The 25,188-nt window shown below is 35.5% G+C and overlaps 3 protein-coding genes and 1 pseudogene across 4 annotated transcripts; 2 read left to right on the forward strand and 2 right to left on the reverse strand.

Annotated features, from left to right (window-relative positions):
* The first annotated feature begins 1,527 nt into the window (after positions 1-1,527).
* On the forward strand, positions 1,528-10,007 carry LOC125194980 (glutamate receptor 2.8-like; annotated as a pseudogene). The gene is made up of 5 exons (XR_016135344.1): positions 1,528-1,842; positions 7,164-8,448; positions 8,532-8,847; positions 8,931-9,319; positions 9,383-10,007. The product of XR_016135344.1 is annotated as a glutamate receptor 2.8-like (transcript).
* Positions 10,008-10,587: 580 nt separating this feature from the next.
* LOC125205651 (DNA sliding clamp PCNA) lies at positions 10,588-12,262 on the forward strand. The gene is made up of 4 exons (XM_048104716.2): positions 10,588-10,999; positions 11,456-11,608; positions 11,687-11,784; positions 11,865-12,262. Exons 1-4 carry the CDS (start codon positions 10,681-10,683, stop codon positions 12,087-12,089), a joined length of 795 nt encoding a protein of 264 aa, XP_047960673.1. The 5' UTR covers positions 10,588-10,680; the 3' UTR covers positions 12,090-12,262.
* Positions 12,263-13,708: 1,446 nt separating this feature from the next.
* LOC125194989 (uncharacterized) lies at positions 13,709-14,414 on the reverse strand. Its single transcript, XM_048093199.1, has 2 exons — positions 14,400-14,414; positions 13,709-14,317 (listed from the first exon to the last, which is right to left on the reverse strand). The coding sequence occupies exons 1-2, from the start codon at positions 14,412-14,414 to the stop codon at positions 13,709-13,711; spliced, it is 624 nt and encodes a 207-aa protein (XP_047949156.1).
* Positions 14,415-20,097: 5,683 nt separating this feature from the next.
* CYP86A1 (cytochrome P450, family 86, subfamily A, polypeptide 1) lies at positions 20,098-22,278 on the reverse strand. The gene is made up of 2 exons (XM_048114463.2): positions 21,451-22,278; positions 20,098-21,105 (listed from the first exon to the last, which is right to left on the reverse strand). Exons 1-2 carry the CDS (start codon positions 22,204-22,206, stop codon positions 20,293-20,295), a joined length of 1,569 nt encoding a protein of 522 aa, XP_047970420.1. The 5' UTR covers positions 22,207-22,278; the 3' UTR covers positions 20,098-20,292.
* Between the last annotated feature and the right edge of the window lie 2,910 nt (positions 22,279-25,188).

Here is a 25,188-nt window from a genome sequence, read left to right on the forward strand (position 1 = left end):
GAATAAAATTTTGAAAGAAATACTATTACAATTTAAATAACAGTCTTTTTATTATGTACGATAGTTGATTCCTACAAAGGATTGCGTTAGTGTGCTAACTAATTTACAGTAATAACTAATAACTTTCAATATTGTGTATTAAAATTATCAACACAAAGATATAATTATTCAATACAACATGTAAATTTAAAATGTCAACATAAAGACATAAGTTTATGAACACAACAAAATTGATAAATTTATGTCTTTGTGTTGATGTTTTTAACATATAAAATTGATATTAGTTATTAATTATTACCGTAACTTAGTTAGTAAAAATTGATATTAGTTATTAATTATTACCGTAACTTAGTTAGTATTTGATCACACATCAAATGTCCATATTCTCTAAAGTAATGATTTAACAGTACGGTGTTAGGATAAAATAAACGAAAATTGAAAATGGAAGCAGTGGCCATGGTACGTGTGTGTTAGTATGATCTTATTGTAAATATGAACATGTACATGTGTCTCCAACTTTAATCATTTTTCGGAATATGCCCCGACTTATGTTTAACGACCTCTAGTGATATTTCTAACGCTACAACGATAAAAAAAAATTGCTAAGGACGTTTAACGATGTGTCTATAACTATAACATCAACGCTTCATCAAGTGTCTTTGTTGCTATTGTCCCAACTAAAATTAGAGGACACAAGTGGAAACGTCCATAAAAATCAAAAGATTATGATAATTTGTCCTCAATTTAAGGACACGCTTTCTTTTACATCATTAATTATGATTATTTTTAAAAAAAAATTCAAATGCTAGTAATAACTTCTCAATTTTGTATTCTTAAAAGATAAGTTTTTGCAGTGTTTATGAGTAGCTAATTTGATATTGATACATAGTCAAAGGAAAAAAAGATGTTCACTATTATTTGTGATATGTTATGTAATTTTACCTACACTAATAACACCATCGTGTAGTAACTTTTTTTTAAAAAATATTAGTATAAATAATGGTATGAAAATGCAGTGCATTTATTTTTAATCTATTAGTACTAATTTTTTTATAATCATAATCATAAGAAAACAATAAACTTATTAAATTATGTGATACTATCATGGTAACAATCCATAGCAACTAAAATGACATGTCTCATTAAAAGAAAAGGAAAGATATAAATTGAACTGTATTAAACTTAATAACGTGTAATAAAATAGGTGATGTATAATTTTTGACGACGACTATACGAGAGGAAATAGATTGAATTTCTATGCCATCAAATTTTGAAAATAATTAACTAAAAAAAGTGTGAACATAAATTAAAATGGATTGTGAAATTAAACATTTATATAGCCTAATAATTTAGAATATTAAAAAAAAACTCATTTCTCAGTTTTTCATTTCATCGTCGACCATAACTAAGTTAATCAATTTTCTCCTATGTATGTTGAATTATTCAACGCGTTTTTTTCTACTACTTATTGCGCAGATCTTTTCTGTGTTTATAAAAAACTACTCATGTAGTTGATATAACAATGAACAAGGCGAAAAGTAATGGCCATGCTAAACAATATTATTAATCACTCTCATCTCTTCACAGTCCATATTCTGATAGTATTCTTGTTGTTCGATAGCCTCACCAACACTGCTGCCGAAAATGGAAGTTCCGAAGGGGCACAGCCTTCGACCATCCCCATCGGTGTAGTTCTCGACACGAACTCGCCGATGGGATCCATGGTGGATTTGTGCATGAAAATGGCCGTCGAAGATTTTTACAAAAAACATCCAAGTTATGCAACAAGGTTGCAGCTTCACACTAGAAATGCAGACACTATACTTGATGCTAACTTTGCAGGTATGTTTTATAACCAAAAAATATGTATATATATTTCTTGTCTCTTGTTGCTAATTTATTTGCATTGGTTACTTGTGCAAGAATCTGTTTAGTTTATGTTAGCAAACGATCTTTCGTGATGAGGTAATTACGAAGTGCAAAGTCAACAACCAAAATTATTACTCTCTCCGTCCCCAATAATTATCCATTTTTGTCATTTGTGTTCGTCCCTAATTAATTGTCTACTTTTACTGTTCATCTCATATTAATTGTCCACTTTTATTTTTTACTATAAAATGGTAAGTAGGTCTTACATTCCACTGACATTTTATTACTCGTGTAAAAGTGAAATCATATTCCATTAATTTTTTCAATCCACTCTCTTTTACTAAATTGACCATTATTATGGGATTGATATGGTTTTTAAAGTAAAACTATAGGATTGATTTAAGCAAGAGTAGTTTTGACTTTCATAATTAGTCGAGATATGAGACAAACTAGACTAGGTATCTTTTTTTTATACTCTTATTTAATTGTTGTATTAATTATTTATAAAAATTAATTATATTGGTAAGTTTCTCTTTTTTAATTAAGTGAACTTCGTTATTTATTAATAGTACTCCAATCAATTTTTTCTCACACTAACTATTTCTGTATTGCTTTGTTATTTGATATTTTTATTAGGTCTGATGTAATGAATAATGGATGTGAGAAAGAGACTTTTTTCCTTTTTGCATTAAATTTAATAAACTTTTTTGAAAGTCTCATTTTTATAGGAGATTAAAATTAATAGAAAATTATTCTAATTAATCATGTTTTTGGCTTTAATTCGTGGCAAAATATGCTCTGGAATGTTAGATCAAATAAATGGAGCTACATAGAGTTTTTGTAGTTTGAGGACGTGTTCGGTTTTGGTTTCTGCAGAACAAAATTTATCTATTCAATAATTCTTGTTGGTTTTATTTTGATATGATCCACCAACGTATTTTGTGAAAAAACACACGAATTTTGTCTTGAGCAATTTAAAGCTTTCATTTATTTGTTTTTAGTTCAGATTATTACTTAATATGATATCCACATGATGTGTGTATCGTGTCTAGTCAGTATCCATACATTGTCGTTTCTTTTTCTTCTTTCTTGGTCATGCAATTACGTATTCTTGAATAAATCATAAAAAGACTTTCAAAAACTAACAATAAGACACTATATCTACTCCCTAAAGAATAAAAATAATCATTTTGTTTCCTTTTGAAATGTCTATAAAAATTATACTCCTTCCATCCCATAATAGATATCACACTTTCCTTTTTAGTTTGTCCCACAAAAAATGTCACATTTCCCTCTTTAGAAAAAACTCCCTCTCACATTAACATAAGGGTAATGATTTAGATGCATAATGTTTCTACGTCATAATATCCGTATATTTATTTTGCCATAATCATTATTATATTTTGACTAATATACCCTATTGTTATTTTATGTAAAATTATATCATAGCATTGTAAATTGTAACCATTTCATCTTGATACATATTTATATACTTACCTAAGATTTGCAGTTTTGGACATTTATCAATTTAATTGAGCAATTCTAAAAAAACGTTGATCATACAATACTAGAGTATAATATGATCATTTTTTGAATGCTACTATCATTTTTTGGAAGCATAATGTATTCATTCAATTGGAAGTTTTAATTGCTTCGTTTCAAATTTAATTTAAGAATACAAACTTTATAATTTAAATTTTGATAAACAAAAATTAAAATATAATCATTTAACTAATTTAAAATATTAATTAAGTTTCTTTCTGAACTATCAATTACTCCACTATAGATTTTATAAAATATTTATCTTAACTTTAGACCATGAGATTTTAAAAATTAAAAATTTAAATAAATTTAGTAAGTAGTACTCCACTAGAGTACTATTTTGAAATTAAAGAATTAAAATAAAAATATGAAAATTTTAAAATCGAAACGGTAAACTCAATTTGTATTAATATATCACATGTCAGATTTTAGTTTGTTGCATCTTGCAGTGAATTGATCAGCTAAAAATTGTAATATTATAGAAAAACAATAAAATATTAACTATATAGCTTTCAAATATTAAATACATGAGAAAAAATTATGTGACTATTATTTTTTATTGAGGTTCGATGAAACTATACAAAAATTTGGAAACTAATATATTGGACAGTAAAGAACTAAAATAAAAATTTTAAACCATAAACACAACTAATAATATGTTATATACTAGTAAAAAATTCTACTTTGTTGCAAGTTATTGTGAATTGAGCTAATAATATTTTATAATGAAACAAAAAAAATATTCATATATATTTTAAAATATTAAATATATGAGTTCAGAATATGCAATTGTTTTTATCGAGGTTCAACTACAATGTTTCAGAAATTATGAATTTAAAAAATTAATATTTTGTAAAGTAAAAAATTAAAATTATGATATTCTTAAAACCATAAATTTAAATATAATTCTATATCATATATCGAAAATATTAATTTGTTGTATATTACAATGAATTGAGCTAAAAACACTAATATTTTAGAAAGAAAAAGAGAATTATTAACCATATAGCTTCACCAGAGTATTAAATAGATGAAAAAAAATATGTGATTATTTTAAAGATTGAGGTTCGACGTAACATTACATAAATTAATAATTTTAAAAAATTAGTATTTGGAAAGAAAACAATTAGGATCAAAATCGTAAACACAATTACTATTAATATAATCATATATCAAATTTTAATTTGTTGCGTGTTACTGTGAGCTGAGCTAAAAGGAACAAAGAAAATATTAAATGCATACAACTTCAAAATAATTAAATAGAAGAGTTAAGAACATGTGGTTATTTTTTTAATCGATGTTCAATTGTAATGTTCTAAAAAAGAAGAATTTAAAAAATTAATATATTAGAAATTAAAACCAAAATTATGAATTTTTAAAATAATAAATCGTAAATTCAATTAGTGAAATTTATTTTATTGCATGTCATAGTGAATTTGAGCTAAAAACTCTAATATTTTTTTTAAAAAATTGCGAATAAATTAAAAACTGATAAAAATAAGTTTATTAATATTAAAAATTAAAAAAATTTGGGTATATATTTTAAATCTAAATATTTACATTTTATTAAAATCAGATTACAAATTTTTAATAATTCATATAGTATATTTTATTAAATTATTTGAACTAAAATTTATGAACACAAAATTTGATAAGAAATTCATCATTATTAATTTGCCGAGAACTCTAATAATTTAAAAAGAAAAAGAGAAATTACGATCAATGTAGCTTTAAAATATTAAATAAGAAATTAAAAATATATTATTATTTGTTTGATCGAGGTTTAGCGTAACGTTTGAAAATTTTAAAAACTTCAAGATATTAAACTCTTGGAAAGTAAAGAATACTGTGAAACTATTAAAATCACAATTAGTATTATCATATACTAAATTTTAATTGGTTGCATACTATAGTGAATTGAGTGAAAAGTTCTAATAATTTATAAAGAAAGAGCGAAAATATAAACTTATATAACTTTAAAATATTAAATAGACGAGTTACAATATGTGATTGTTTTTTTTGGTCGAGGTCGGATTGTAACGTTTCAAAATCAAAAAATTTAAATAAATTAAATTTTACGAAATAAATAATTAAAATCAAAATTACGAAATTAAATCAAAACCATAAACTCACTTTGTATTAGTATATCATAAATAAAATTTTAATGTGAAGTAACATTCCATAAATAAATGGATAAACTAGTAGAGATAAAGCGTAAAAAATTGTGAAGAAAATTTCCCTAAATAAAAAATGATATTAATTGTAGTGGACTAAACAAAATGAACCTGATTAGATGAGTGTTAAATTTTACTCATTTTACTCATCCGTTCCATATAAATTGACATTTTTTTTCATTTTGATCAGTCTCATAAAATAATCTAGTTCTTTTTCTTGATAATTTTTTTCTCTAATGACATATCTTATTTTCTATTGATATTATTCAATCATTTTTTTATATCTTTCTATTATTTTTACCAATATGTATTATAATTTGTACACTCTCAAAAGTCTCAATGTTTATGAAATGGATGAAGTATATATTTCAAAAATTATTAAAGAATTCAATTTTTCTAATTATTTCTTTTAATATTTTTCATTATTATTGGAAAATTGGTGAAATCAATCAACTTTTTTCTTATCTTTTGATTCTTTTGATTGTCTTATTTTCCAAACACATTATAAAATTGTTAACTGAATTTCGAAGAGAAGTTATATTTGGGTCAAATTTAAAAGGTGTGGGCCCCGCTGCTTCCATATATATTTCCAATAATCAAGTCATGATCTTAATTAATAATTAATCTTCCCAGATATAGATAATAAGATAATTATGTATCTAGGGGCAATAATGTATATATAAAAACATAAATTTAATTAAAAATAAAAGATAATGTATAATTCCTATTTTAACCCTGTTATGCCAGTGCCATAATATCAAAAAATCATTTCCCTTAAATTATAAATATAATATTTTCTCTCTCCATCTAACACACAAAACAACATCTCTTAAAAACCCGTTTCATTTTAGTACGTCATCTATTATGGGGGAAGGATTACTATATCACCATGAATATCCCAACTTATTTTAACTACTACTCCCTCCTTCCGCTATTAGGAGTTCCATTTCTTGGCGAAACATATTTTATAAAATGTTAAGAAAAGTGGGTGGAAAAAAGTTATTGGAATATGAGTCTCACTTGTATAGGAGTATTAATTTTAAATGAAATGTGAGTGAAATGAATTACTGAAATGTTGGACCATATTATTATTTATGGTAAAAGTGAACCGGGACTCTTATTCACGGATGGACTAAAATGAAAAAAATGTGACTCCTATTCACAGACGACGGAGGGAGTAATATATTACCTTAAAGATTTGAGTAATACTATTACATGCATCTTGATATGAGTATTTATCAATTTTGCATTAGTTATAAGACAATTGTGTATTTCCATGAATGATTCATCTAGTACTCCCTCGGTCCACCAATAAGTGATCTTATTTTGTCATTTTTGTCTGTCCTCCAATAAATGTCCCAATTACTTTTTTACTATTTTTGGTAATGTACCCCACATTTTACTAACTTTATTTCACTATAAATCTAATATATAAAAGTAAGACTCCACTTTCCATGCACTAACCTTTTCTACTCAGTTTTTACTACATTTCTTAAACCCGTGACCAGTCAAATTCGCCTTGATGGACGGAGGGAGTAATTGATTTATGCATCAATAATAATAAGAGTTGTGATGCAGTTGTAGAGCTACTGAAGCAGGAGGCAGTGCAAGGAGTCATAGCACCAGAAAGATCAACAGAAGATGCATTCATTGCAGCACTCGGCCAAAATGTCCGTGTTCCGATCATCTCCTTCACTTCAAGTAGCAAGGCCACTTCCTATGCAGACAACCACTACTTGGTCAGGACTACCCCAGACGACGCTGTGCAAGCACAAGCTCTTGCAGCCATTTGCAAGGCATTCAAATGGTCGGAATTGGTTGTTTTGTATGAAGACACAGACTATGGCAGTCAATTTGTGTCTCTTTTAAACAAGGAATTCCAAAAGGTTGATATTGGACTATCATACATGGTGGCTATCCTGAATTCAGCTGATGATTGCGATATCTTGAAAGAACTCAACAAGTTAGTAACGCGGCAGACACGTGTGTTCTTGGTGATCATGAACGTCTACCTTGGAAACCGCCTGTTCCCTCTTGCTAAAAGAGCAGGGTTCATGAGTGAAGGGTATGCATGGATCATCTCGAATAGTCTGTCAATTTTCATGGATTCCATGGATTTTACTACCCATGATTCTATGGAAGGTGTTATCGGCATTAGACCTTGCATGTCGCGCTCAAAAGACCTTGATAGTTTCCGAGGAAGATGGAAAAGAAATGTAACTTTGAGCAGTGGTTCAGTTATGGAACCAAATGCCTATGGTTGTGGGCTTACGACGCGGTCACTGCATTAGCATTTGCAGTGGAAAAGATAAACTCTTCCATGTTGAATATCAGTGCAACCACAAATGGAACACAGAAAAGTTTGAGTGTCTCAACATTGGGACCTAAACTTATCAACAAACTGTCAAACATCAAATTTAGAGGTTTGAGTGGGGAGTTTGAACTGGTTGATGGGAAGCTTAAGGCGTCCGAGTTTGAGATATTCAATGTGATTGGAAGTGGAGAGAAAACTGTTGGATTTTGGATGCCAGGCAGAGGAATAGTAAGAGATATTAGCACAAGTTACTCAGACGAACTCAAAATTATTGTGTGGCCAGGAGAATCTCTTACACGACCAGTCGGTTGGGCTATTCCCTCGTCTGGGAAACTCAGAGTTGGATTTCCTTGGAAGCATGGATTCAAAGAATTTGTTCATGCAACAGATCTTGGAGATGGCCATGTAAAAGCATCTGGATTTTCTATAGATATATTCTTGGCTACACTAGAGGCGCTACCTTTTCGCATGGACTATGAGTTCTGTATCTACAATGATACCCGAGATATCAATTGGAGCTACGATGACATGCTACAAAAGATACCTGAGGTAATATCGTTTTATCATTACATGAATTGTGCTAGAACAAGGCTTCCTTTAACGTTGTGTTTCCCTTTCTATTCTCAAAGTAGGAATTCGATATGGTGGTGGGAGACACGACGAATTGGGCTCCAAGGGCTGAATATGTTGATTTCTCACTCCCATATTCTGATTCAGGAGTTGTGCTAGTGGTCAGAAATAGGAAGCCGTCCGACATGTGGATTTTCGTTAAGCCCCTGAACTGGGATCTCTGGTTGGCGATCATCGTGTCGTGCGCTGTGATGGGAATTGTTCTTCTCGTGTTGGAACACCGTGTTGTTAGTAGTGAAGCAGATTCAGCGATGGCGCCAAAGGAGAAGTCTGGAGTGGTTTATTTTTTTCCAATTTCAGTTCTTGCTTTCCCTGAAAGTAATCTATTCTTCTTTCGCTCAACTCTAAGATTTCAAAACCTGAAATATATCTAAATGTTTCTTGTTTTGAACTTTGGATAGGAAATATGGTGTCAAATGGCTGGTCTACTCTGGTGTTAGTATTTTGGTTGTTCATGGCATTTATACTAATGCAGAGCTACACGGCAAACTTATCAGCCATCCTGACCGTCGATCAACTGAAGTTTGCGTTTTCAGACAATTACAGCGTCGGATACCAAAATGGATCCTTCTTGAAAAATTATATGATTATTCATCTAAATATCAATGTTTCAAGACTGAAGGCTTATGCGTCAGCCGAAGAATACCATGAAGCGATGCAATTGGGAAGCGAAGATGGAGGCATAGACGCCATATTTGATGAAATCCCTTACATGAAACTTTTTCTCTACAAATACAACAATAAATACAAAATGGTCGGACCAACATACCGGATGGGTGGCTTTGGCTTTGTAAGTTTTTCATTTATCAACTCTATAAGTTTGCTTCTCAAAACTCATCAATATATTATACAGGCATTTCCGAAGGGCTCTTCTTTGGTTGCCCATTTCTCAAAGGCCATCTTGGATGTTACTCAAGGCTCAAACATGACAGAGATAGAGCAAACGAATTTTGGCCCCGGATACTCTTCCCCAAGGATCTCAGTAGGATCCTCGAGTCTTACTTTCTACGAGTTTGCAGGGCTGTTCATCATAATAGGATCAGTAACTGGATTAGCTCTGGTTTGCTCGGAAACATCAATTGGACGAAAAGTGACCACCAACGTCAGCCAGTTTGTACATAACTGCATCAATTTTATTGTACATAAGTGCAGCAATGTTAGGAGTTCATCAAGACTTAATCCTGTTGTGGATTCTAGTATTGCGAAAGAATCAACAGAAGGTGTGGCAGAGGTTGATAATGGACCAGAAGGTGTGGCAGAGGATAATAATGAACCAGAATGTGTGCCAGATGATGATAATGTGGTCATTCATCCTCCCCCTCAACATGCTGAGGTAGAAATACAAGAAATACATTGATAATTTTCTGCTACTAAAATTTCCTAAGAAAGAACTCGTAGTAATGGGGAGAATAATGGGGAGAATTTGTATTTGTATAATGTTGTGTCAGAAACGCAGTGGATATTAAACTGTCCCTTAATATTTATTTATATGATGTTTTCATGATATCTTGTGCATAAGAATTTCTGCAAGTTGGATTAGCAAAGAGACGCACTTCAATTTGTAAGGACAATAGTATTTAATTATTCTAATTAAAACTAATCAATCATGCTTACTAGTTACTATCTTAAATTTTATAAAGATCCAATATCTAATTAAAATATATTATTTTACTGTATTCGACAAAATAGAGAGAATATTGTGTAGTACTTACAATATTATGCATCCCTAAACCTTTAAATTATAAATCTCCATTTTGCCAAGTAATTGCTGAGTCTGTTTTTGTCAAATTATGATGTCTTACAGCACAAGATAAGATCTCAGATTTTGTTTGCCAAGTTGTATCGATAAAATTAAGATATAATTTGAAATTGGGCTTCCTACTTCATTATTACAACTGAAAAGCCCATTTTCTGTGAGGCTGCGATTTGTTGGCCCGCCCGGCCCATCATACATTTATTACTCATGGCGGGAAATAAAAATATTTGCATTTCGACCCCGAAATTTCCCGCCATTCTAAAAGGCAACGTCATATCTCTATATAAACCCAACCCCTCCACCGCCCCAAATAATTTCAACCCTAACCCTAATTCCCCAAACTTTCCCTCCAAAATCCTCGAAGATTTCCCCATTTTTCTACTAATCAGGTGAAGATGTTGGAGCTCCGTCTAGTGCAGGGGAGTCTGTTGAAGAAGGTTCTGGAATCGATCAAGGAGCTAGTAACCGATGCCAACTTCGACTGCTCCGCCACCGGTTTCTCGCTGCAGGCTATGGATTCCAGCCACGTGGCGCTGGTGGCGCTGCTGCTCCGTTCGGAGGGATTCGAGCACTACCGCTGCGACCGGAACATCTCCATGGGGATGAATCTCAACAACATGGCTAAAATGCTCAAGTGCGCCGGGAATGACGATATCATCACTTTGAAGGCCGACGACGGCAGCGACACTGTCACCTTCATGTTTGAAAGCCCCAGTACGTTCCATTTCCTTCATTCCTCTATTTATGATCATTTTATAGCTATTTATTTTCTTTCTCAAGATAATGCCCTAAATTAGATGCTCTAATAAGTCTTATAGCAAGCATGCACTTCTTTTATCACCATATGTTAAAATCAATGATTTTACCTTAGTAAATAATGATAACTGTTTCCTTATTCATCGCAAGATTGGTGTGATTTAATTGAGGAGTGATTAATTTGATGATTTAATACTATCATGTAGATTTGCATATGTGAAGGTGAATGGAGTTTTATGTAGCAATCTTTGGTGATGGAATTTGGTAATTACTCTAGTGAGTTTGTTGGTAATCTTGGCGCATGTATAGAACTTTGGGTAGTCTGGATTTGATATTTACATCATAAATCTGTTTTTTTCTTCATGTTTGAATGCATTGCTGAGTTTGTTTTTGTCAAATTCTGATGTTGTACAGCACAAGATAAGATCTCAGATTTTGAGATGAAGCTCATGGACATTGACAGTGAGCATCTAGGAATCCCAGAAGCTGAGTACCATGCTATAGTTCGCATGCCATCTGCTGAGTTCTCTAGGATCTGTAAGGATCTTAGTAGCATTGGCGACACAGGTGAAGTGCCAACATATTTTATGTGTTAAGATATAGTGTAAATGCTGCAAGACTCACCCCTGTCTCTGTTTCATGCAGTTGTCATCTCTGTTACAAAGGAAGGTGTTAAGTTCTCATCCAGAGGTGATATTGGAACTGCAAACATTGTATGTAGGCAGAACACCACTGTTGACAAGGTGATGTTTAGTAAGGACATTATATTAGATGTTGTAAATGGCTGATGACTGAGATAGTCTTCTCTTCTTATGTTGTGCAGCCAGAAGATGCCACTGTGATTGAGATGAATGAGCCTGTATCTCTCACATTTGCTCTGAGGTATCTAAACTCCTTCACTAAGGCAACCCCATTGTCTAGCACTGTCACCTTAAGTTTGTCCTCAGAGCTTCCTGTGGTGGTTGAGTACAAGATAGCAGAGATGGGCTACATAAGATTCTACTTGGCTCCCAAGATTGAGGAGGATGAGGAAGAGATGAAGTCCTAAGCCCTGATCTCATTACAAACTGACTTTGATATCGTTCAAAGCTAATCCACAAGACTGGTTTAGTGTATATGCATTCTGTTCCAGGATTTGTTACTCATTGTGTTGGATCTTGTTACTTGATTTCTTATCGTTGTTAATGGTTAGATATTTGCACCTCTTTTTGTGGTTGATTACCAGTTTGCCACTCTAGTAGAGAAATATGTCCAAGTCCCAATTTAGCAGAGTCAGTGATATTTTTGAAGGCCAATTTTGTGAGAAAATTTTCAAGTCAAGTTTCAGATCAATTGAATCATGCATAATTCCATGTAATGCTCTTGTTCTTCGACTTGTTTAGGGTTATTAGAACTTTATAAAGCCTGATAGAGCTTCACTTAACTACGTGCTAAAGTTTGATACTGCGTTCAGCTAATTGCAGATTAGACTATAATTGGATACATATAAAATCTGAATTGCTTAGCGCAGCTCATGTACAAAATAAATTTTATAGGATAAGCTATTCCCCTATGTCATGTGTTGAGCAACAGGAGAGACTAATGGGAGCTGCATTAGCTCAAGGAAAATCTGGTGAATAAAAAAACTATGGATATTGTTAAAAATTCTTCCAGAGCATATATTGCTTGATCACCTAGCTCTTCCTCAATTCTAAGATACAGAGGAACAGTTTAGCTATATTAGTATAGTCTAAACATGTTATCAATAAGAAACTGAGAAGGTATCAGGCTCATGGATGTGAACTAAGCAACATAAATTGGAGCAAGTCAGTGTCCACCCTTCGACCATACTTAATGGAAGGGCAAACAAACAAAGGACAAAAATACTTCTCCCACTGTCCCCCACTAAGTGTCCATTTTTTACTCGGTAAGAGTTTTAAGAAATGTAAAATAAAAGTGGGCTGAAGAAATTAGTGGACATTTTTAAATATTTGTTTTATAATGAAATATGAGTATGATGAGCTAATAGAATGTGAATGGACACTTATTGGGAGACAGGGGGAATAGATCTTAACCTGATTATACTTGTACTCTTTCCCCATGACAAGGCGCTCCTCCCTTAATTTAGGCAGTAGCAAGACCAACAGCTATATCAGCTAAGAAAGAATCTTCACTTTTCCCACAACTTGAGAAATCACCACTCCCTAATTAGCGAACTTGACTGCTTCAATGGCGTTAGTTACAGTTCCCACCTGGTTGACTGAACTTGTAGTGAGAGCAGTAAGAGCATCCACAATCCTGGCCCAGATTCAGGCTCCAAGTCCCCTCCACGTAGTGATAGCAGTAAGAGCATCCACAACCCTGGCCCGGATTCAAGCCCTAAGTCCCCTCCACGTCATCATTCCCACAACTATTAAATTGTACTATTCACAACTACAACATATGTTACTTGTAAAATATAATACGTTGAACAATTAAAATCGTGAAAATTCATTGTTCAGTCGAAAAATTAAAATTACAAATCCTAGAAAAAGAAAATTACAAATCCTAGAAAATAAAAATACAAGTCATAAAAAAATAAAAATAAATAAATAAACTACTTATTTTGAATTTGTGCGCAAAGGTAAGCGATCATCTCATGGTGCAACTCGAGCTCGAACTCCGATATTGTCGAGGTGTCCCTCGATGTCACTCCGTCAACTGGCCCATCCGCAAGGTAATACTCATATCCGACATAGAGTCGGATATCTTATCCAGAGAAGGATTGGGCGGCGGCAGCGGCATAGTGGGGTAGCTCCTAGTAGTTGCCTTCCCCTTCGCTTTCTTCTTTGCCGCTTTTGTTCCCATCGGACGGCTTTGAGTACCAAGGGATGAGAGGAAGACGTTGTCGTCTGTCACGTTGAGATCGATTGCCATACCTCCTTCACTTGAAGAGTAGTTTCCGGCGGTGGAAACTTTGGTTCTCTTCGGCGTCCCACTTGCCACCGGTTCTGTCCCACCGGTGTACTTCGGGCTCTTCTCGACAATCATCCAAACGTCGAAGTACTTGAACTGCTTCTTTCGTTGCTTCTTCCAGTCAAAGAAAAACTTCGCCCTAACCTTCTCCACGAGGTCCATATCGCTGTGCCCGCTCGGCCACATCTGGACTACGTTAGTCCACTTGTCATTCCACTTGTTCATCTCCTTCTGGACCCGACCCCAATGCTTGCGTAGCTTCACGTAGCTACGCTCGAACGACCCTCTAGGTCGACCAACGTTGTACTTCTGGGCAATCCGCTCCCAGAACACTTTGCCACTCTACTGGTTGACGATGATAGGATCCTCGGAGACGTCAACTAAGTTCTTGGCCAGCCACAATGTCTCCTGGCGATGGTATTACCATGTTGGAAGCCATCCCGGACTAGGCGTTGCATTTGGGTTGGGTGATGCCGGCACGTACCAGTTGTTGGCGTTGATGAACTCGTTCATCTGTCGTTCGTCGCTGTTAAACCACTCCATAGCAGACACAACAAATATTGAAATAAGAGGATTGAAATGGAGAAAGTGTTGGAAGAATGTTGAAGAAATGGAGTATAAATAGGAAAAAAAATTGAAAAAAATAAAAAATAAAAAATTGGGGGTTGCGATCTGGCCCGAAACACCTCCAACGCCGGGCCGGGACTCGCCAACGCCAGCCCGGGCACGACTAACGCTGGGACGGGACGGACCCAGGCCGCGATTTTCTCCCCTCCAACATTCGGTGACGCGGGCCAGGACCCAAGCGCGGTCCAGCCCGCTGCATTATAGATGCTCTAAGGAACACATTGTCATAGAATATAAATGTATAATAATTAAGTAGTGATTAATTAAAATCAACATCATTGACAACCCTTGATAACATAGATATAATTCTCCATCTGCATCATCAGATTTCTATTTCAACTGAGCTAATAACTTCTTTTCGAAAAGAAAATCTCAAAAGTAAAGGCATAACTTCCCTCTTCATGCTCTAAAGTGCTTCATATGTTCATCTTTTGCTTATAGTGAAAATGCAGACAAGAATTTAACTTTAAAAGTTGAATAACAACAATTTTCGTATTATTATTTATTAGAAGTCTGTCTCATGTGCGACCCTCTGAATTCGTTTTGGATATGACATCAACAAGTCATCGCCTACAACCTGACATGAAAAGCCACTCCAGATGTAGAGGATCTTCAAAGTGTGATGACACCCTACAGTAACCAACCTTATCAAATGGATCTCCAATTGACACAATAGGGTAGGTTGAGTGAGAACCATTATATGTAACATGATAGAAGCCTACTTAGACTGCCAACACAGCTACAGTAAAAAACATAAGATAACTACGTTCAGATCTGCAGATGATACCAAATGAGGAAACTTGCCTGGATATATCAGGAGCCAAACCACAAACAAGCAGGATTAGAAGTTGCAAAAGAGTTTCTTGAAAATTTGCCAATATTCTGGATGATCCAGATCATGAAAGGTTACATCAATTGAGGTGTACACACAAATATACAACATCTATACCTGCATATAAAATCTACTTACATACTACTAGTGTACTACAGGAACTTCATCCGTGACATTTCAACATGAGTCAAGAATGATGCCTCTTTTTCGAGACTGCTAGAATAAAGTGAGAATGTGTAAAGCAGACATCACATGATTCTGAGCCTCTCCATGAATACATAAATAAGAATATTAGGGAATCCGCAATGGAGCGGACGATGCTGCAGCATCGCGGACGATGGGTTACCCATCGTGCGCGGAGGATACCCATCGTCCGTCGCATCGTCCGCCACTGTGGAAGACGCGGACGATGGGTCACGGACGATGCGACGCGTTTCCGTTTTTTTTTTTAATTTTATTAAATTTTCAAAACCTATATATTCCTCTCATTTTCACTTCATTTTTCACTCACTTCACTCTCAAATTCACTACATTTTCTACATTTCAAGCAAAATGGATTCTGGAGATTACCCGAATAGTCCGATGTTCGGTGGTTTACGATCCCGACTTCAGCACTGACTCATACGGGCTGTCCGACATGGAACCTTCTCCCCACCGCCGCCGCCGCTTCTGGGTCCGCCACCAAAAAGAAGCGGACCAAGGCACGAGCCCAGAAGTTGCCTACAACGGAGGTGTGTGAAGAGTTCGCCTCGGGAAAGATGAACTACTCCGACCCCGAATCCATCATCTTGACGAGATGTTGGATTGATGTTTCGGAGGATCCGGTGTACGCCAACAACCAGAAGGTGACTGCGTATTGGGAGCGCATCGCCGAGAAATACAACGCGGCCAAGTCGGCGTACGCGTACAAACGCCGCAGGGAGCAGCTCCGCAAGCACTGGGATCAAATAAAGAAGCAGGTAAATTTGTTCGCGGGGGAGTACGAGAAGTGCGAGAGGGAGCAGGCCAGTGGCGAGAGTCTCGCGGATGTGCGGGACAAAGCGATGCAGTCGTACATTTCATTGTACGGCAATTTCAAGCAGTACCAGTCCTGGGCGCTCTTGAGGGACAAGAAGAAGTTCGTTGGTGGTGTGATTCCCCAATCGACGGCGGCGAGGAGGAGGACGTCGAAGCGCACCTTCACTGATTATACAAGTAGCGATAGCGGCGCGTTCCAATGGACCTCAACAGTCCGGTGTTCGAGAATGAGAGTTCCGGCATACCGATGTCTTCCTGGCGTCCCCCTGGCGTCAAGGCTGCCAAGGGCAAGGGCAAGGCCACATCCTTTTCCGCCGCGCCGCCTGACCTGGCCCCGTCGCCGACCCCGAGTTCGACGCCGTCCGCGACTTCGACTGCGGCCCATACGTACGCGGATTTGGCGGCCTCCTCCGACTACAGGACGTTGTTGGACGCGCACACCGCCCTCATGCAGGCGACCAACCCGGCTCAAATCGAGGGCATCCAGCGGATGATCGATGGCCTCAGCCGCAAGTTGGGACTTCTCTAGCTAGCCTCCTTTTTTTGTATTTAGTGCTTTTTTTTTTATTTCTTATTTTGTAACTTTTTTTTAATTAAGTAAATTTAGAATTTCCATTTAATTGTGTTGTTTTTATTTGTTTGTTTTTATTTTTACATTTGCAAACATAAAAATATAAATACAAAATAGAAGTAAAATGTTTAGGGCGTCGCTTAGGGCGGGCTATAGTCTGCCCCACTGCAGGTAGAATAGGAGAAGGATAAAATGCTGACGTGGCGGTGCATAGGGCGTCCCATTGTCAATTCCCTTATACAAACTACATGACTGAAAACTCAAATGGAGCTACCTTCTTATCAGTCTTGTCCAAGTCTATATTGGAAAACATAATTGATTCAGATGAACAATGCATATAAGAATGATTTCTGCGAATAGAAATGGTAAATTAGATTCAAGTCAATACCAGCATCAAATCATCCAAAAACTAATTAATAAAGTTGATCAGAGAAACTGGTAGAGCCTCAAAAGGTAGTATAGTTTTTTTAACAAAACAGGAAATTCATTTAAAATATTTTACGGAATTCGATAATTAGTTATATGTATCAGCATTTATTATTAATTATAATGAATGATATAAGTTAAAAAGGTTAAATTATTATTTTTAATGTACAGATTTAGGTGGTCTTTAATAAAATAAGGAGAGTGTAAAATAAGCTATTCCAAGTCTCAACTAAATATTTTCGTAGCTCAATTACGTTTTACAGAGACGATAGTTGTTAGGAATTTACAAATGTGATTCCAATGCATATGGGCATAGGCGGAAAAACAAGCACGTACTTGCTTTATAAATTGAATAAACTCAAGTCTCAACTAAATATCACTCATTCATAGCTCAATTACTTTTTTTAAAGTAGATGGTTGTTGGGAATCTACAAATGTGCTTTAAAATGTGAATAATCAAAGTATATTTAGCAAATGTAATTGTTACGCACATGCAAAGCTATCAGAATGGCTACTTGACTTGCATCATTTATTAAGAATAAATAATAGGAGTAATTAAGAGAAACTTTAATTCAAATCGGACCGAACCAGAATTAATTTAAGTATTTTTTTTTAATCACACAATGTGAAAATAATTCTCTCTCAGTCCCTAACAATTTTTAAAAAAAATTGTAATAGAAGGTGAATTGAAAAAGATACTCCCTCCATCCCTGAAATTTTGTCATATTTTTCTATTTTCGTTCGTTCCATAAAATTTATCACATTTCATATTTTACCATTTTTAGTAGTAGACCCCACACTTTACCAACTTTTTCAACTCACTTTTTATTACTTTTCTTAAAACCCATGCCCAATCAAAATGTGATGAAATTTGGGGGACGGAGGGAATAGTAATATATGAGTCCTACTTTTATATAGTTTTATGATAAAATGTGAGCGAAAATGAGTTAGTGAAATGTAGGGCTCACTATCAAAATTAGTAAAAGTGAAAGATGACAAATTTTTAGAGACATATAAAAAAATGGAAATAAGTGACAAATTTTTAGGAATATACAAAAAAATGGAAATAAGTGACAGATTTTCAGGGACGAAGAGAGTAATCGAATATGCCTTGTTACCTGAGCTCGGTTTTGCGGACACTAAATTAAGTTATACATGGATAATATCGAAAATAATAATCTTTCCGTCCCTAAAAATATATTTTTTAAACAAATACTAATCATACATATCATTTTAAACGTGAACCCTACAATCAGCTAACACTACTTTCACTATATTTTCACTCTATTTCACTTATTTTATCAATTATGTATTAAAATCTAGGTCATTTACAACTTTACCTAATTTTTTAAAAGGAGAGGGATTATATCGTATCTAGAGTCGCTATCTTTAGAAGAAGTACTTGCTAAATTTGCAACTTTTAATTAGATCAAGAAATGTTCAACTCTAAAATTGCTATTTTACCATCAGCATATAGTATTATATTGAGGCACTCTCCCGTGTGCGCGCACGATGAGTGCAAATGAAGGCGGCAGTGCAGGAGGGGGAAGAAGGACGGGCCACGATGACGATCAGCGCGCCCGCACAAAATTCATCTAATTACTCCTAATTGTACAGTGCGCCGTACAATAATTTATCTAATTATATGTACAAAAGGAATCTATATATATATATATATATATATATATATATATATATGAATAGGGTCTTGTTAGGTTGAGATTTTTGAACTTAATTGAGAATGACAATCTCAATTCTCATCCAGAATATTTATGAAATGTCAACATGTAGTTTATGTCAACTAGGGGTATTATCGTCAATAGCCTGCACATCAAATTTCAACAACTTTATTCAATAAATACTTATTTTATTTTAATTTATTTTATTATTTTATTATTTTTATTTTTAATTTTTTTTTTAAATTCTTTTTTTAAATTCTTTTTTTTGGTCAACTACGTATATACTTCATGTCAACTACACATCAAATGTCAACAACTTTATTCAATAAATACTTTTTGACATGATTTGTACATGTAGTTGACATGAATTGTATATGTAGTTGACATGAATTGCACACATAGTTGATATTATATATGTGTAGTTGATATGGATTGTACACATAGTTGACATTATATGTGTGTAGTTGACATGAATTGTATATGTAGTTGACATTATATGCATGTAATTGACATGGATTGTACACATAGTTAACATGAATTGTATATGTAGTTGACATGAATTGTATATGTAGTTGAAAAATAAAATAAAAAATAAAAAAAGTAAAAAAAATTAAAAAAAAAATAAAACAAAAAATTAAAAAAAAAATTAAAAATTTAAAAAAATATTTATTGAATAAAATGTACCATGATATTACCATTCTGCCCTTTCATAATTAATTAATCTAAAGATATTTTTCACGTGGAAAAATCTGGACCACTCATTTAATAAAAATGAGTAGCTGATATTGCATCTCATTTTTCAATTAGCATAAAAGATCTCAATTGATCACTATCCTATCCGAATAAATAAATAATTATGAAACCTTTAATTAAGTATCAGGGAATTCCAAAAATCAATTTACTAGTACATGATCATTTTGATCGGAAAATAATTGATTTATTATATGTATACATTAAAAATTAAAGGAGATTGTATACAAAGACAAGTTCTTTTCCATTAATACACTCTATAGTATACAATTTGTATTAATATAGAGTATCGTAAATACACAACCCAAATAAACACATACATTCAATTTCACAAATCACCAAATGACAACTATGCCCCTCCAATTCACACCCCAATTCCCCATTTTCCGATCATAAAAATGTCCATTTCCACCGCCTAGGCCGACACTGCAGCCGCCACGTCAGCCGGCCTCGCCAACTCCCGCGGAATCAGATTCACCCTCAGCCCGTTCTTCATGAACAGCGTCAACGAGATCTTCTGCTCCACCCGGTGCCCCGGCGCCAGCGCCAGCCGGTACCGGAGAAGCACCGCCGCCGCCACCGACTTCATCTGCAGATAAGCCAAATCCTTACCCAAACACGTCCTCGGCCCGGCGTTGAACGCCACAAACTTATACGCATCCTTGGGCGCCTCGAATCGATCGCCCGCGGCGGAGATCCATCGCTCCGGCTTGAAATCCAAGCAGTCCTCTCCCCAAATGCTCTTCATCCTCCCCACCGAGTAGATCGAGTACGTCACCGTCGATCCGGCCGGCACCGCCGTGCCGTCGGGGAGGACGTCGTCTGCGACGACGTACTTGAAGTCCTCCGGCACGGAGGGGTAGAGGCGGAGCGTCTCGGCGAGGGCGGCCTTGAGGTAGACGAGGGCGTCGGCCTCGTCGAAGGTGAGCGGCTCCTCCGTCCACTTTGAAGGGTCGGTGCCGCGGGTGGAGCAGAGGACGGAGGAGATCTCGCGGATGATGTTGGCCTCCACGGCGGGGTGGTTCATCACCAGCCAGAAGAACCAGCTGAGGGCGACCGAGGAGGTGTCGCGGCCGGCCAGGACGAAGTTGAGGGCGATGCGTTTGAGGACGGAGCTCTGGAAGTGGTTGCCGTCGGCGTCTTTCTTCTTCATGAATCGGGAGAGGAGGTCGTCGGATGGCCTCTCCTTTCGCGCGTCTAGGGCTTCCGACATGTACCTTTCCACCACCTATTCACGGAAAACCAATTAGTGACAGGATGAGTGACCAATCAGACTTATATCATAGTAATAGTTTCATTTTACTAGTGAGATATTGTTATATTATTTCATTACCTCCTAAATCTCAATGCATGTGATATATTTGCATGTTCATGTTAATGTTAGGCCTTCTAATACATTATTAATTATTAATTATTAATATAATAAAGCAACAACATGCATGCAATGAGAAAACAAAGTTGAGTGATACTCCTTCCGCTTCACTAAGTGGAGCATTTCCTATTCAGCATGAGATTTTTAGCCGTTTTATTTTATGAAATGTGTCAGTTAGAATGGGACGGAGGGAGTATGTACCTGTAAGCTCCTACTAAGCCTCCTCTCGGCTCCGGTATCAAAAAGCTTCTTCAACTTCCACAAAAAGCCAGGATAAAGCAATCTCTGCAACGTCGCCTCCGTAGCAGAATCAAACGCCACAGCAAACGGATTCTCGGGCATCTCCGGCGACAAAGTCTCTGGATCCTTCCCAAACGTAAGGCCACATATATTATCAAACGTGAGCCTCAGCAACAGATCCTGCAAATCAACGGCTCTCCGCTCCTTTGCCGCCTTCTCAAGTATGACCCAAAGCCTGGTCCGGATAGTCCGGCTGACCCACCGGGCCATGGCCTGCCTGAGCGTCCGCGTCGTGAACTCCAGCGCCGCGGTCTTCCTCTGGATGAGCCACGTGTCCCCGTCGCTGTTGAAGATGCCCTGCCCGAGGAGGTCGTGGAAGGCGGTCTGCCACGTGGGGCCCTTCGGGTAGTTGTCGAACCGGGTCCGCAGGATGTGCTCGATGTTCTGGGGGTGACACGTCACGGTGTAGAACCCCTGGCGCCGGGCCAGGAAGGGGACGGCGATGGTGCATGTTTGGTAGGTGGCGGCGCCGCCCGTGGAGCGGAGGGTGGCCGCGATCCAGTCGTGGAAGCGGCGCCGGTTCAGGAAGGTGTAGGGGAGGCTGCCCACGAGGGGCCAGGCGGGCGGGCCGGATAGGGTCCGGGCGAGGAGTAAGAACCAGATGAGGTAGGCTGACGTGGCGGCCGTGATGAGGAGGGTGATGAGAAGGGAATCCATGGGGGTGAGGTTTGTTTTTTTTGTTTGATTGATGAATGAGAGTTGAGAGGGTGTGTTTATATATATATGTACATATGTATACGCGTGTATGTATATGGTGAGTGTGCTAGTGAGGGGAAGAGAAAAGGAGAGAATTAGGAGAGAGTTGTTGGGAAAGAAGGAGGAGTCGTTGTTTGGTTGGATAGTGAAGTCATTTTGAATTCCCTTTGGAAAAGGCGTGCATATTGAGTTTCTATAACTCGATCGATCTTCACTTTGTGCTTTGGAACGTAAAGATGTATCGCACTTTATTTCAATAGCATACATTTAACCAAGATACACGTTAGTGTATGAATGATATATAGTTAGAAATACTATATTATAGTAGATGAGCTGTTATAGAATTAAGATTTCGTATATAGTAGATGAAAATATAGTGTGATCCTAAGATCATTTTGAAGGTAATAATATACTACGGGGGTGTTTGGTTTGCAAGATTGTATCCGGGATTAAATTTGTACTGTGTTTGGTTCATGAGATTCAATCTCATAACTCAATCCTAGATGGATAATCATGGGATAATTAGTCATAGCTAATCCCCTATGATTAAAATAATCTCACGACTCAATCCTAAATTGTATCTTGATATTATTTTATCTTTGAAACCGAACACCACCTACTAGTATAATGTTTTAATCCGTTCTTGTGTTATTCACTGAATTTATTTCACTACAAGTATAATGTCTAATCAACAATTTATTTCATCAATCGACATAAGATATTAGAAATACTATTAAATATTAGTAATTCACTGAATTAGAGTTGGTGAAATCCATATCCTATTATTCACACTTTTACTAAAATAATTTCCTATCATAAATATTACTACTACCTTCGTCTCTCAAATTTTGACATACTTTGACCCGGCACGGATTTTAAGAAATGTAATGGAAAGTGAGTTGAAAAAGTTGGTGTGATGTGAGTCCTACTTTTAAATTATTAGTTTTATAATAATATGTGAATAGGAATGAGTTAGTGGAATATGGGGTCCACTACAAAAAATGGTAAAAGTGAAGTGTGTCAAATTTTCAGGGATGGACCGAAATGGTAAACTGTGTCAAAATTTGGGGGACGGTGGTAGTACTAGATAACATATTGAGTCAGATGTATTTCCGTTCAGACTCCATACTCCGATCGACAGTCTTTTTGTGTTTTCGATCAAATTTTGTCTTTCTTCTAGGTTGTGGGTGTGTGAGGTTGGTTGTTCCTATCAGAGATAATCCTTTGTTGATCGAGGGATTCGGTCATTTTTTACCTATTTTTAATTATGAAGGAATTAGGTTTTTCAGTGTGAGTATGTTAGTCAATTACGTCTTGTAGCTCGTCATGTGAATGTGTGTGCGGACTAGTGGTGGTTCGATGAATGGCGTTACAAATTTTAGGTGGTCTCACATGTTAAGATCCTCGGTAAAGGTAGAGACATTTCAGATCTATACAAAACGATTGAGTCTTTTGTATCTTGTTATATTTCTTGTTAAATATAGTACAATATATAATTTGAAAATACGCACGTATTCTTGGCATTATATACACTACACTTGAATACTTATGCAATACATTTGGGTCACTACATCGTGGCAACATAACTTCATTATTAAACCACAACTGTGTGCAAATTTGAAAATTCACTCAAACGTTACATTCTTTTCAGCATTATAAATAATTAACTTAGGGATGGAGAGCATTATATTATAGATCCTTATAGATATATACAAATTATATTTTCAGTGCAAATTTCTTCTTCTGAATGTGTGAAATTAAGATTTCATTTGAATCATTGTAAAATTACCTTTAATTTAATACGATCACCTTCATAAGTGAATCTCCCCAATAATTTCAAAACCGAAAAAGGTTTCTAATCTCTACTCGTAAATAAATTGTACTCTATTTGCTCATAAAAAATAGTCTTATAGGTGGATGACACACATTTTAATGTGAGATTGATAAAGTATGATAAACAAAATATGAGAAAAAAAGAGAAAATGTGGATAAAATTGTATAAAAAGGATAAAAAGCGAATTAAGAGAACGTTCTAGTTTTAGTACTATTGTACTACTAATTTTAATGGATGAACAAAAATAGAAAGATGTGAGTATTCTACGAATGCATAATTAAGGTCATATAGATATACTGATTTACTGGAGCAATGAGCCAAGATGAAATGTCTTAGTTAATTGAACCATGGATTAATTAAGTAGCAAAATGGAGGGGCATGCAGTTTAGAGAAGTGTGTGTATTACTACTACACATAGCTGATATTGTTGCACAAGTTAAAGTGTATCGTTGCTGAGTTGGTGGCCCGAGTCGAGAAGTACCCATTTACTCAAACCCAGTCTTCGCCAGCACGGCTAAAGAAAATCTTGTACACGACATTTTTTTATTGTGAGCTTTGTATACTTTGTTAGTGCTAACGTTTGGTGGCATAATTATTTATTTTATTATATACTTAATTATAGTAGCATCTAAGTACTTCGTATTTCACGTCTAAATGTGAAAATTAAATGCATGCTTATGTAAACATGGAGTACTTTAGCTATCCCAACAAAATAACATATCTTGGCATGTCATGGATTTTAATTCACAAATAATTAAGCAGGAGAAATAATATAAGATAACGATTGTGGTTTTGTTAATAAAGAATGAAGTCCGTCTCATTAAAGAGAAAAAGATCACTAAAAAATAGAAATAATTTTTTTTATGAGATGAAAAAAGTATATTTCTATGGTTCCAAAATGACGGGGTTGATGTTAATCAGGCCAATCAGCTCAGAGTTCGTCTAATGTGAAAATTAAAGGCATGCTTAAATACGTAAATATAATAGAGTTCTATGGCTTCAAAACGATAGGGTGGATGACAATCGGGTCAATTCGTTCGGATTATTAGACTGTTTGGATGCGGGCTATTCGGGTTGAAAAATATACATATTCAATATTAATAAATCAG

The sequence above is a fragment of the Salvia hispanica genome, chromosome 2 (assembly GCF_029641045.1).
Source record: "Salvia hispanica isolate PSC_SH4W2 chromosome 2, Shi_PSC_v1, whole genome shotgun sequence".
Taxonomy (NCBI): Eukaryota; Viridiplantae; Streptophyta; class Magnoliopsida; order Lamiales; family Lamiaceae; genus Salvia; species Salvia hispanica.

Excerpts from the sequence above, each read along its gene's own strand:
- CYP86A1 (XM_048114463.2), bottom strand. The coding sequence starts at position 22,206 with ATGGATTCCCTTCTCATCACCCTCCTCATCACGGCCGCCACGTCAGCC. Across the intron at positions 21,106-21,450 it reads GGCTTAGTAGGAGCTTACAG|GTGGTGGAAAGGTACATGTC; the intron begins GTACATACTCCC and ends TTCCGTGAATAG.
- LOC125205651 (XM_048104716.2), top strand. The coding sequence starts at position 10,681 with ATGTTGGAGCTCCGTCTAGTGCAGGGGAGTCTGTTGAAGAAGGTTCTG. Across the intron at positions 11,000-11,455 it reads CTTCATGTTTGAAAGCCCCA|CACAAGATAAGATCTCAGAT; the intron begins GTACGTTCCATT and ends GATGTTGTACAG. Across the intron at positions 11,785-11,864 it reads AGAACACCACTGTTGACAAG|CCAGAAGATGCCACTGTGAT; the intron begins GTGATGTTTAGT and ends TATGTTGTGCAG.